The sequence below is a fragment of the Styela clava genome, chromosome 11 (genome assembly GCF_964204865.1).
Source record: "Styela clava chromosome 11, kaStyClav1.hap1.2, whole genome shotgun sequence".
Lineage (NCBI taxonomy): Eukaryota > Metazoa > Chordata > Ascidiacea > Stolidobranchia > Styelidae > Styela > Styela clava.
The window spans coordinates 17,530,676-17,545,446 of record NC_135260.1 but is presented as its reverse complement, the minus strand read 5'-3'; the positions used below and the strand labels follow the sequence as shown (position 1 = coordinate 17,545,446).

At 34.3% G+C, this 14,771-nt stretch overlaps 1 protein-coding gene across 1 annotated transcript; it reads right to left on the bottom strand.

Annotated features, from left to right (window-relative positions):
• Nucleotides 1–10,359: 10,359 nt before the first annotated feature.
• Nucleotides 10,360–14,755, bottom strand: LOC120347767 (adenosine deaminase domain-containing protein 1-like). The gene is made up of 9 exons (XM_039417854.2): nt 14,602–14,755; nt 14,161–14,340; nt 13,130–13,202; nt 12,993–13,040; nt 12,766–12,922; nt 12,131–12,272; nt 11,782–11,914; nt 11,513–11,619; nt 10,360–10,802 (listed from the first exon to the last, which is right to left on the bottom strand). Exons 1-9 carry the CDS (start codon nt 14,749–14,751, stop codon nt 10,692–10,694), a joined length of 1,101 nt encoding a protein of 366 aa, XP_039273788.2. The 5' UTR covers nt 14,752–14,755; the 3' UTR covers nt 10,360–10,691.
• Between the last annotated feature and the right edge of the window lie 16 nt (nt 14,756–14,771).

Sequence of the window (14,771 nt, the reverse complement as noted above, 5' to 3'; positions counted from 1 at the left end):
TGGCTCGCACGTTCACAAAATGAATTGCCACAGGTCGTTGAAGACACCTACCAAATTGAAAAATTGTTCACTGAAACTAATAGAGAAAACAAACGATTATCATCCGTGAAAATGTTTTCATATATATTAACGAGCATCACGTAAACATTCAATTTAACTATTAGGTCGGCGATAATCTTAATATGTTATTTGATTTTATGAGTTCGCGAAAAAACGTCGTTCTAAACCAGCTCACATTAAGAAACTGACGACATCGGCGGTTTCAATGAGAGATATAGCGGCAAAAGGGGGCATCGAGCGATCGCTTATACGAAAAAAGTCGTGAGCGATCTGCACCCGCTGCGCTATGGTTATTTCCCTCTTGTCAAGAGCACCGGATTCTTACATAATTATTTTCGACATCAAACTTGGTCCGAGGATATTTACGGATGTTATTTTATACTGATAAGTGTCTTCAAATTATTTATGCATGTTTTGCTTGCTATCTATTTCTTAAAAGAGATTTTGAATGCAATAAGGACGACACTTGAAAAATTGTAGAGAATGCAACTACATTATACTAAAAAAATTATCTTAAATTTTATTTCACGATTATAACTTCATCGCCTTCTTCCATTATTATAATTTCCATAGATTGGAATATAGTGAAAACTGTCTATTGTGTATAAACGAATATGCCTGAGCAAAATGTCGGACGTCGCAAAATGTCGGACTTCAACAAGGCTACGGATATCATTAGAAATCTGTAGGTGTTCAACTTTTAATCTAAAAGTCGTGATCTTGATAGTAAATTAGCACTAGTTAGACTTGTCAACTAGGGGTATGGGGTATGGTAAAACGATGATAATGGTCATTGAAATGGTCTCAACGAGCCTGCTCAGATATGACAATGGAACCTACTGAGTAGTTGTTTAATAAAGGAAAATTCCAACCTTCGAAATATCCTTATTTGTTTAATAATTCGAATATACTGGTGTAATCGGACCATATCGAATTTAATGGTAGAAATGATTTGTTTTTAGCTGTACGAAGAATTATAATTATATTAACAATTATTAATCGAGTATATGGCACCTTTTGGTTACAGAGGTGAAAGTAGAATTTACAAGTATTAGAATTTGTTAAGGATTTCATATTAATGGTATTTTGAAGATCCGAATTATTCAATAAACAAGTTATTTTGCTTTTAAGTTAGGCTATCGAATCAAAAAGCCTCAAAACACTCGATGCGTCACGGCACGCGGCCGTAGTATATCCTAATACCTGAGAAATTATTCCTAAATTTTGACGTACAAATGTAGAAAATTGTAAAGTGTGCTATTTCATTTATTTTAAGAATATAGATAACAAGTCAAGAAGATCTTTTATCGCCTCAGTTTACGAAATGAAATTCCCAATTCGTTTAAAAAGGATATAACGTTGTTTGGAGGAAAACATTTTAGATTGCGTTAATGTAGAAGGTCTGTTCTGATATAGCTTAAAAACTAGTGACTGTAACGCCATGAAAATGGCCGAGCGAACTTAATTAATCAAATGAATACAATAATTTCTGTTCAAAGCAGAATATTTGGTTTTGTGTGAGTGTTTAGGTTATAAAAGCTATTTCAATCTCATATACCTAAACGATATTAAAACCAATGTATTATTGTATTGGAATATCTCAGACTACCAATCGCCGAATATACGAACTATACATTTCCTTCCGATCCTAAAATTAAACGTAAGAGATTAAACCAGCAGGACTGGCGCCTGGGTATGAAGGAGTCTGAAGATTAACAAATCGGAATCAAGTTTAAGTTTTTTAAGCCAAGAAAATGTAATTAACATAAAATAAAGTTGGGGTTTTTAATGCATTATCAAAGCTACAAGCGATTAAGATGTCTGGCGTCGTTGAAGTCGCTTCCGACAACTAAAATAGGCTCTTTATGGCCACCTTGCGGAAGACTCAATATTGTGCAAGGTTTGATTGCATGGAATTGGTGTTGTTCGTATTTAACGTGTATATTTAAGATAAAAATTTTAACATCAGTGTGACTTATATAATGAGCTAGTTATTTTAATGGCAAAAAATTTCAATCAGATAACAAATCTCAGATTTACTTTCGCGTGTTCAACCAGGAAAAGTTTTCATAACACGTTTTCATGGAAAAGTAATGCAAAGCTGCACTTATTTATCAAATGATGTCGAGCTATGATAAAAAGCTATTTTTCTATATTTAGCCATCGAACCTATCATTTTTCATTCAGCCTGACGGATGGACCATCCAATAATAATCATAGCATCTACATAGCTTTGTAAAGGGTATTTTATAGCGTATTCAATGTGTTTCACATCCATAGTTAATCAATTGATACATTTAAACTATGTGAATACGTACAAGGATAAGTTCGAAATGCTCCTGGAAAATTTTGGTTGCCTTCATTGTTCCTAAAGCATGTTTAATTAGGCTAAACAAGTTGGCTAAGTTGAGATATAGGCAACCGGATGCAGCAGCATACAGACAGGCCACAAACGGCAACTACAAGCATTTTGCAAAAAAAGACTTAATAATAATTAATAATAAGTTCAGATAAAAGTGTGATGATAAACAGTAAAGATTTTCAAAACAGCTATATTTTATATATTTTTTCTTATATTAAGAATGAGACAAAATCATTTCAAGCTGTTGAGTAATAGATACTTATTGAAAAATAAATACGGGACGTGTACGAATCGGATATCCAGGGCACAAAAACTTGAAATAAATTAAACAAGATGATCAAGTCAATAACCGAATTTTAACTTGTGGTACATTAAAACAGCGGGAGAGGCGCCATTATAAGACAATTCATCCGATTGTACGAAGAACTGAAGTAACAAACGATACTCGTTTAATGCAAAACCGCTCATTTGCATATCCGATGCATCACAGTCTATTATTGACTTTGACGATAAATCGGATATCCCAAATCTGTTTGGCGTCAGATCAGTCAGCAACGGATTAATCCTTATGAATGATAGTGTTCAGAAAATTTTCAATAAAAGTTTATTTTTAATATATATTTATGCTTCTAATTAGATGATGTGAATTTCCCAATCCACTATGTCTAATTTTTGAAGCGATATGAAAATGAAAATAGGTCATTCAAAATTTCATAATTTAACAGTGCAATGTAAAATTTTAGTTTTTAATTTTTGTGAGCAACATGAGTCAATCTACCATATTTAATTCGGTAATATTAATGACAATACCTGTAACAATAGTCTTTAATATCAATTTATTAATTATCCCCAGAAAGATGATAAACGAACGTAGTATCAGTTATAGTTGGAGTGGAATACAAAAATAAGATTATCGTATGCAAGGAAAACTCCACCAAATCTTAGTTATAATGACTCGATTTAGAAACAATACCACGGTCATGTGAGGTACATCACTAAAGTGTCTCAGTAAATCTTGGGTATATTTTACTTACATTCGTTGAATTTTACATTTTTGTTTAATCAAATGTTTTTAACAGAATAGTTTTTGTAAAACCACAGTTTGGTGACTCTTAGCTGGTTTTTCTATCGGCGTTGTTTATCTGATAAACCGACAAGAAAATGGGTGAAGTTGTGCAAAGCCATGACTCAGTAATTGAAGACTTCTTTACGTGATAAAAGCGTCTAAATATGGGAAAAACTATTCCTAAGCATCTCTTTCATGTTAAATGGTCAGTTGAGCGTCTTTGTGAACTACTACCAACAACCAACAAAACTGAGACTGACTGCTGAGACTATAATAAACTATAGTATAGTGTCGATTTTTTCGTTGGTGACTACCGATTTACGCGAGATTTGAAGCAGATCATGTCAATACAACCAGGAAAACAGCGTGACGATGATGATGATTTTTTTGGAGGAACAAGTTTACCGGTTTCCGAATTTCACAAGACAATTTCCATTATAGTATCTCTAACATTAGCACAGCGGATAACTGACACGATCAGATGTCGGAACTACTTCTAATGTGAGTAATAAGGGAATAGGGATAGCGATAGCACTGCATTCTTTCTTTAACTGATTACATCACTGAAGGCATGCGGCATCTTACAGACAGTTTGGTTCACGAATGCCGTATATCCCCAAAGAGTCAAATACATCTATCTTCATACAAATTGGCAATGAAGTGAACAAATTATGCCATAGTAGGCCTATATGAGGCAAGCTGGCATTGTCGATTGCAAACTGTACAACGCGATGATTCTAGAAAAACCCAAACCAGGACGTCTACGCTTAAAGCCAAAAGTTTAGAGTGGGGTTGGTAACGTGATATACATATACGGCCAAAAATATACATATAGCGCCAACAAAATATGCCAATTAGATCACTCAATAGTCACATAAAACCAAGTGAAAGTCATGCACATACAAAAGTCAATATCATATGCATATATAGCCAAATTAATATACATACTGTATATGACCAAACGAGTAATGTTCATACACAGCCGATGCAATGTTCTGATATGGACTACGCAATATAATTATACAGCCACTCAGGTAATGTACACAATCAGCCAATGCCATATGTATAGTCAACCTTATGTATTTATGAAGGCTTAAGCGATGGCATACAATGTCATGCGCATACCAAGGACTCTCAAACTCCCCAAAACGGCTTTTGATGGAAGCATAATTTAGTGACAAGTTCCTACATGTTATTTGTCCGTAACGATGCGTACAATGTCGGTCGCATACATAACATAGGTTGCAATCTATGATGTCATAAGATAAAGCCACACCAACAGCTGATTGTGATAACATGAGGTGTGCGTTGCTCATTGAAAATTTTTTCAGTGAACAATTCCTTGGCCATTGACAGTAAACTGTCGACAAACCAATACGGTTGAAGTTTTGTGCAAACTACCATTACTCACGTTTCATATTGATTGAGCAGGTAAGCATCGTCTGATTATTTTTATAGGATGAGGCCATGTTCGTTGACGAATCGGGTAGTGTGCTTACGCTTACAGCTTACAGAAACGCTAAAACGTCTTTTGATAAAAATATGAAAAACGACTTGCAACTAGCGTAAAGTAGATGTAATAAAATGTCATGATATGAGCATCATTCAGTAGTAAGCCTTCACATGTTGCTTGCGCATAAAAATACATAAAGTTGCCGGTGCACGTGGTTAAGAAAGAAATTAAATTAAGAAATGAATGTTAAGCTATCAGTTTGTTAAATAAAATCTGAAAATGTCATTTTCTATGCAAAGACCGTTGTAACAGAAAAATGTGCAAATGCCATTAGCATGAGAATAACACAACAGTAATGCTGAAATAGGTTTATACACAAATTATACACCAATCCTTGTAACTAAAAATATGAAAATTTAGATGTCGTAAAGCAATGGTTCTCACATTTTTGTGTTGTGTTACGACTCAATTAATGTCAATATATTTTAGCATTGCTTCTCCATATTCATGATATACTGGTCGGGCCAATTAAGTTATTTCTCATTCAGTTCAAGTTATTCCTCATCCAATGCCAAATTAGTATCTGGTTTGAACTCACTCTAATTATTGCCTCTCGAATGGGCATTCATTTTTTAAATATTATAACCAATGTTCACTCTCAATTTTTAAGTTTTCACGTCTGAAATTAAAAGAAATAATGCGTAGGAGAGGGTTATTATGCTCCCTTAGATGTTGGAGAGATCAAAACGAGTGAAATTGGTTAAAATTTTCTTCTTCAGTTTGATAACTTTGTGGAAAGTTATTGACAATAGCCAATAGAGGAAGGTGGACCACGGTGGGACATGTTGATAACGGGTTAATAACGTTTGGCGAATGTACCTTTTTAATCTTGACATGGAGCAGTCTGAAAATGTTTGAAGGTTGTGGGGAACGATGGGACCGGGGTTCAATGGGACATGCTCCACTTGGCACAACTCGATAGTGTTTTATCTATTTAGCGCTTAGAGGCCTAGAAATTCGTTATGTTCAGTGTTATATTAGGTTTTCTTCCGGCCCATGGCCCAATTCAAAATATATTCTATATTAAAAAATATATTTTTACTAGCTATTCAAAAGAGTAAATTATTTGCTTTTGGTCGAAATTGGACGTTTTACTTGTTAATATATAAATGTGGATTTTGTTGTTTTATTGAACACAGTGAACATTACATTAATTGAAACAATATCCTTTCGTTTTTTTATTCGATGTTTATGGCCTCTTTAAGAAAGAACTGTTATTATCGAGCATGAAAGTTACAGAACTCAGTTTCAATTGAAATTAGGCATAGACCAAAAGTAAAACGATAAATTGATTCCAGATTTAATCATAAGAATCTAAAATATTCAAGAGTAATTCTACCATGACTCTTCGGATACGCTTATCTCCAAAGTAGTTTTTCGTTATCGATTTGTTTAATTTAAGGATATTTTTGAAAGAATATCCAAAATTTTCAGTTGAACATTAATTTTAAAATTAATAGATCTCAAAATTTGAAGTCCCACAGTTCGTTAGATGATGATGCTGACTCGTTGCTATTTTTTAACGGCATATATATATATATAAATTCCGTTGAATTCGATAAAAGGCCTATTGTGTATCAGGGTGTATTCAAACGCACCCCGCCAACGCAGTGGAACTGAAGAGGGATTTTCAGCCAACACATTTTTCATGTTATCGAAGATGAGCTGATGTAGGGTATTATAATATCATAGACTGGTGTCCATCGTACATTTATCAAGATCTACGCGCTGCGGCAGTTCTATGTTTTATATTTCCCACCAAGCGTTAATTTGATTATTTTGTGGACAGTTTATTGCTAATAGCCAAAGTATAGTTGTCTAAAAAAAGATTTTCAGCCAGCACATTTCTCGTATTATCAACGATCAGCGTTTGTGGGGTATTAGACATTATGGACTGGCGCCTATTCGACATTTATCAAGAACTACGCGCACCGGCCGTTTTATGTTTTATAATTTCCACCAAGCGTTAATTTGATTAGTTTGAGGGCAGTTTGTTGTCAATAGCAAAAGCATAGTTTACTGAAGAGAGATTTCCAGCCAGCATATTTCTAGTGTTATCAACAACAAGCTGTCGTAGGACATTATAGATCGGTACCTATTGTATAGTTATTTGTGCATCATCTTAATGGCTGTATTTGTATATTGAGTTGGCTATATATGCATATGACTTGGCAGTATATGTAAATTTGGTTGGCTGTATATGTATGAGTTGGCGATATATGCATATCCTTGGCAGTATATGTCTGGCACGTTACCAAACCTATTGAAAGATTATAAGAAAAACCACCCTAGTCTTTCAATCTATCAGCAAACGAAATGGCAACTAATAAACGTTCGGTTTACATAGATTAAAACCAAAATTATGTGCGAAGAAGTAATATATACTATCGTATGTCAGAAGACTGAATATTTTTTCAAATCGCACTATTCGCCCCCTCTAATAACCAGGGACGAGACGGGTCTCCAATATACGAATATTTCACATAATAATGGCATCCTGGCCGAGGAAAAGTACCTCAACATTCACAACAATGACAAACCAGAAATCTCATATATATAAACATATATATATCAAAGAATAAGGATTTATTTAAAATCAAATTGTTTTTTACCCGTTTTATTTGAAATGGCTGTTTTATTGATCTCATTTGTATAAATAGGTTAAAAAATGGATGTAAAAATTGCCTGATCGAATCTTATCGTCAATATACACCCTTCGCCTAAAAGTGTCGATAATTTATCCCTGAACGCCTTCTCAGGATCTAGCCATGCAATCAGTATTACAGTATCGCGAATAGTGACTGAATAAGTTGTATGCACATAAGAGGTAAATATCTTTCTACAACAGTACATAGCTTTGTTTAAATACGGATGCACCCGTCTATAGGAGTACAGTTACTCACTCTTTCTCTGATGTGTACGTGGAAAATGTCCTCTTTTTCGTCGTGGGGTTTGGATGTTAAAAATTATCTTTGGAATATGATTATACTTGTGAATCATAAACATTAGCGACTATTGTTTAAGCTATCCAGGCGAAGTGCAACTGCTCACTAGCGTAACTAGGGTAGTAAATACTAACAAGATCAGTTCAATATTAGGCGCAAAGATTTTACATCAGTTGACTATGCTTGTTTTAGAAGGACAAAGAGAATGATTTAAAATGCAATACAACCAATCTACATTACCCAAATGCTTCTTTCTATGATCTTGAAATAATTGCAGGCCTGTTTAACTTATAATACATCGTCATTCTGGTAAAAATTAAATCGCTCATGACCAATGTTCCCTCTAATTTTTTGTAGTATGTGTGCGCAGAAATTTTGATGTGTGCGCAGAAATTTTGGTGTGTGCGCACTTTTTTGGAAATGAATAATATTTGTGCGAAAACCAATGAAGAAATTTTGGCGTTCTAACCGGGTAATGGGTGGGCCAACAACAAACTTTCTCAACCTGCCAACCGAGAACATTGTTACATTACATCGAAATACGTCTGTGCGCAGTAAATCTATGCGTGTGCGCAGCCCCTGAAAGTTGTGTGCGCGCGCACACGCGCACACCTTAGAGGGAACACTGCTCATGACGGAGTTTTTGAAGAACTCCAAGGATGCATATTTTCAATAATTCGAATTTACATTTCCCCAGCCAACGTATAATGTACTTGTAAACCCCATTATTACTGAAGATGCAGAGTTTGGGGTAAATGCTGTTAAAGCCATTTTCACTTGTCTACAGGTGCTTATGTACTTATACATAGACATGGTTCCGAGGCGTCTTCAAGAGGCCTGTGAATGTATGTACTGAATATTTTTTATTTTACACAATTGATCTGTTGAAACAGGCATATTTACCCATTTGAAATTAATGAGACGTATCTACAATTGGGGTGGATGTAGTGATGTTTATAGTGCGACAATCTGTCTGCAATTGACAATCTCTTTTCTGAATGAGGGATCGTGGTTAGGGCTGGGCATTTCGAATCGAATATTCGAATCGAATCGAATAGTAAATTATTCGAATCGGTTCAGACTGGAATTTCGAATCGCCGCCATCTTGTTTTTATCTTTCCGCTAATGGTCGAGGTGAATTCCCCAATTTTTTTTCATTGAAGTCATATTTTTTCAACGAAATTCTAACATATGACTATTTTCTGTAGTGAGTTATTGATAAAACGTGTTTGTTATTCTGTGTGAACGCTCAGTAATCTATCTGAGTGATTTATTTTATGTCATCAGTAATTCATTTGTTGAGAGGACCAATTACTATGATAAAGTCGCTTACAATTTTATATTTTCAAGTATTCGAGATTCGATTCGAAAAAATTATTCGATTCGATTCTGAAATCACAAGGTATTCGAAAATGCCCAGCCCTAATCGTGGTTAAGAAGATGATTGTTGTGTATGTTATAAATACATCTATTTTTGAAAAGGCATCTAAGTGATTTGCAGGCCCATCAAGCTTCTCGCAATATTGCAATAACATGGTGAATCTAGGCATAGTTTATGCAAGAATCACTTCTGCAAAATTGATTTTAAGGGACTCGTCGTGGGTTAGGGTTTTTAATACCGCCAAGGAACTTGCATTTCTATCAAAGGAGGAATGTAATACCACTCTGAAGAGTTTAGTAAAAAAACGTCCAGATGTATGGAAAAGCACCATTTGATGACTTGAGTTTTAAAACTAAAGAAATGTTCTTTTTTACATGTATATTACGTTTTGTTTTTATTTTGAAACTTATTTTGAATTTTTGTTTTTATTTTCTGTTTCAAAAAGAAAGGCATGCACCATTCCTAGGTGAGCACCGCTGGTACCAAATGCATCAATATTGCCTCTAAAATCGAATTCTGATCTGGCACAAACATGATTTTGAGTGAATACAGATTTGCGGAACTTCTTTTTCAAGTAACTTACGCAATGGTGTTTAGCAGCTTTAAACCTTTTATATCATTTAGACTTTCTGAATTTCATGTTAGAATTCTTAGGCGAACTGATTTGTACTTAAAATTTGTTCAATATATTCTGGTTGTCAGAAATGGAAGAGTTTTAGATATTTTCTACAGCTTAGACTTAGAGATTAATTTAAAAATTTGAGTAGGAGTTACGAAATGATTAAAACTATACCAATTTCGACAAAGTCATTAAATGAGAATTTCCAAATGCGCGAAACGAGTGTAATTATCGTACCGGGTAAAGAATACCTGCCAGAAATGACCGCATAACAAATAACACAGTGAAGCACTGTCTTATAGGATAGATTTGAAGAAGTTTGTGTGAATCAGGTTTTTACCATTTGTTAGAAATTTGTCAGCATTGCTCGAGATTTTAAAAATTGCGCCAATTTGCCTCATCGAAATAAACAAGAACCAAATTATGTAAATATTTGAGAAATTTATTGAAAGAAACCACAGTGAAGAAATTGAAAAAATGTTGAAATATATCAATATCAATGTAAATTTTGTCCCAATACCGGTACCCAGAATAAAAAGAAATGCATTACAATCTGTGTACAGTGTAATTTCGCTGTGTGAAAAAGTACGATTGAAAATAATCAAGCCGTACCTACCTATAAGCGTTTTAGCATTGCACTATCGAGTTATGATTATGAAACTCAGCAAACCAGCATATCACAAAAAAACTGCAACAGCTCAACGTTCGACTTTGCCCAACAACATAGAGCAAGTCACAAAGCTGATTAAGTAAATTTATCAATATCTTCAGATCTATTAATCCAAGTTCCCATTCCATTCGCAGAAAAATAATGATGAAGGAGTGTTTTACTCTGCATGTAACTGCTGCTGGCAATCTAAAATTTTCAAACATATTTTGACATGTTTGTGTAGTTCTCAAACATAAGGAAAATCACTCAAAAATGAGACAAAGTCTTTTTTTGGAGATGGATCGGATAGGATTTACATATTTAATCCAGGGGAGAGGAAAGCCGATAGGACATTTAATCATGTGACAAACCACTGCCTCTCGTCGGGTTACCTGTACAAGTCAGGTATGGGATTTGTTAGCCAGTTATTTATTTTCAGAAGCATGAACTTGATGGTGGAGGGAGCCGTAACCAACCAGCGGTTACGTAAACCACCCTACAGTGGCAAGGACTTGATGGTAGAGGAAGCCATAAACGACCAGGGGTTACGTAAACCACCTTACAATGGCAAGGACTTGATGGTGGAGGATGCCGTAAACGACCAGGGGTTACGTAAACCATCCTACGGTGGCAAGGAGTCCAGCAATCCTCTCGCACATAACTATCCCCGCATTGGATTCAAACCCAAGCAGGGTAATCAGAGGTGTGGTGGCGAGCGTATTCCTATCGCTTAGCACATTGCGCCACACCGGCAAGCGGATGCATGGAATCAGGTGAAAAACAACTCTTTACGTATGGGTGAAAGTGAAACAGACAAAACTCTCACAACAAATAAACATGAATATCACACCCAATAATAAAGTTTGAAAATCAATGACTTCTATCAAAATAATTAATGTAGCAAGTAAAATATTTACCTTTGAATTCCTATAGGTCCTTCCTTGAAGAAGGTCAAATCTTCCCATCTTCTCAGCCACATTACGAAATATTTGAAACAATGATGCTTTGCATAGCCTACTTCTTTCTGCAAAGAAAAATCATATGTACAAATACTTTACATCTCTTGGAAATAAGTAAAATTCTGCATTACTACTGATACTAATTGTCACAAACAAGTGGTCATTCAATTTTGTCTTACAGTTGTTTTGTAATGCGCTTTTTGGTGCTGTAAAAATAGATCACTCACCAGAAATGCATTTGTGTGGTGAGCAAAATGATATTTCACCACTAGATCCTTCTATAATTTCCACATTTTTCTGTTTATCATACCAATTCACACTCAGCGTTCTGGTCTCAAAAGGTATCTGATCATTATACTCCTGAAAATTTCACTTATGTTAATATTTGAGTTAACTGGGAATTAGTTGTTAGCTATTCAATATAATTTGAAAACTTGCATTTTCAGCCATATTAGTCGCACAGTAAGACCACTACATCATCATATTCATAAATATTACTTCAGAATGAAATTGGAAAAGGTTATTCAGGTTTGGTCATTCCTGTTGAGATGATTCAATTTATTATATATTACCTACCTTCATTAGAAATTTGCGAGTTTCTGGTTCGAAGTAACGAAACCCTTCAGGTAAATCTTGATTTATACTGTCATCAGCCATAGCAAAACATGTAGAAATATTAGGAACATGTCGTTTTGAATGATATCCCACGGTGCAAGAGCTGAGGATATTTATAAGTTAGTGCAAAAATAGATTGAGAAAGCAAACAGTCGTTATAAAAAAAGATCAAATGGAATAAACTTGCATTGAATATTAACGAAGAAAAATTACAGTCAACAAGGCATTCATTAAAGGGTATCAGTTTTTTCTTTTGACAAGTTTACTTGATAAAATCTGACCCATATGAAAATTGACAATGAATTAAAAATTTACATATAACAAAAAACTTTTTATGTCAAAAAGATCATTCAGATTCCAACATTTTTGAAGACTTCTGTAATCCGATATCTCAAACACTGTTATCAAAAGAAATAATCTGCAATGTTGTTGAATTCGCCGACAGCTTCGCTTGTTGACAACACTACAGAATTTGCAATATTTATAATGATAGAATATCAAATAAATTTGACATATTGATATACAAATACATGCTCAAGAGCGTTTTTTTTGTCGAAAAATATCAACATTTATATATTTATAAAAAAAATACAGACCTCATGTAAATTGGTGCAATGAAATGTGACAACAAAGCGCCTTGCCACCCAATAACAGACCACTGAAGCAATTTACTGTCATCAGTCATCACAACGTTTCTATTCTTGCAAATCATCATGTATTTTTTCGCGACGGAAGTTGACATGAATGTATCACCTGAATAAAAACAATGTGACATGTTCAAAATGAAAACATATTATACTCAAGTCAGTTTATATTAGCATACCTCCTTCAGAATAAACATGTAGTCCAGTTTTCTTCACCAGAAGAATATCTAAATTTAAGTTTAATGGTAAATTAATTCAATTCAGTCATGAAAAAACTTCAAATTTCATAACGTACGCCGTACGGTATGTTACCTGCCTGGTGACCTGGACATGAAAATATGAAATTTTACATTTTCTTTCAAATGAAGCAGATCATGTTTCTTCGATTTCTATACAAAAAATGAGTTAGAGAAATTAATGTCTAGAACAGTGATTCCCAACCTTTTAGGGCTCGTAGCCCCCTTCTGGAGAGTTTTAGCACTCATGGCCCCCCTGTTTATCATTCCAGTTGTATTTATAATGTTATTTTGATTGATAGATTCCAAACCCCATTATGTTCAAATGATTCATGCTCAACAAAGTGAAAACATCCTGTGAAATATATGCATCAAGCAATGGAACAAGAACAGGAGGGGTTCTTGTCAGGGAAAAATGAAATCAGTTTTGAACATCTTGAATTTGAAATTCTTTATAGATAATGTTTCAGTCTTTCAGATATAAGCTACTTACAAATAACCATATTCTCATATAAAGTTAGGGAAATATGATATACGATAATGTGTTTTACACCCGAGGCTAGCCATGATAGAAAAAATTAAAAAACAATCTTCTGATTAAAATCAAATGATACCCAAAAGTTCTCTTTGTCATGTGAAATCTCCCTGAAGTAAAATCGATTAAACCAGTGTTTCCCAACCCAAGAATAATTCTTTCAAGATGAGGAATTTATGGTCCATTTGTGTGTGGTATTACTGTTATTCTTTACTTTTTAACTATTATTGTAATAGTATTATGTATGCCTTGTGAAATTTGAATAAAAGCATGCAAGTTGTTCAGACCCACAGCTAATGATCCATCAATGGTTAAACCGCCAAACGAAAAATTGAATTTTTATGTGTACCAGTGGTAAGGGGCATGAGGAACTTTCAAAAGGGAGGATGGTCTGCAATTTCTAATTGCCAAAGTAAACCCTAATAGTCAGGCAGGAAGCTGGTAAACGTGGGTTTCAAAAGGGTCTAAAAAATTGTTTCAAGCTATGAAAAATTACAATGTATGATACAGAAAATTGCTTTCCTTTCATTTCAAAAAGGGGGTTTACTAAATTAAAACATATAATATGTCACTTACTGTGAAAATGCTATTTTCTGAAAGCTGTTCATTATGGAATTTATGAACTTCCTCAAAGAGAAACACTTTTAATGCTCTCCTAACAATTGTCACAGAATGAGAATCGAAAATTAAATTATGTTGCAATGTACTCTGCTGATTTCGTGATAGACAAGAGTTTCCTGTACCAATTGCTACAATCTATAAAATAAATAATAGTATTCAATGGTATGGCATTTAGTGCAGAATACCCTTTACCATAGGCAAGCAATTCTATTTACGGTAGTTCATTCTAGTAATTCCCACAAATAGCAGGTTCAATTCTATAAAAACAAAAATGGAATATCCGCAGCGCATACTGGCCATCATATTTGTTGATGAAAGGGGGAAATTAAATCGAAAAGCTTAATACTTTCTAGCAATAACAATAATCATTAGCCTCATTATTGAGTCTATGCTAACCTGTTTCTTGCCATTAATTTCCAGAATTACAGATGCGATGCTGACACCCAATGAAGAATAAAGAACAGCAGGTACATCTTTCAACAAATCTTTCAGAATATGTGATGTCATATCCCAGATTTGATTATCGCATTCATCGGGAGAATCCATGATGGCATGAATAATTTACG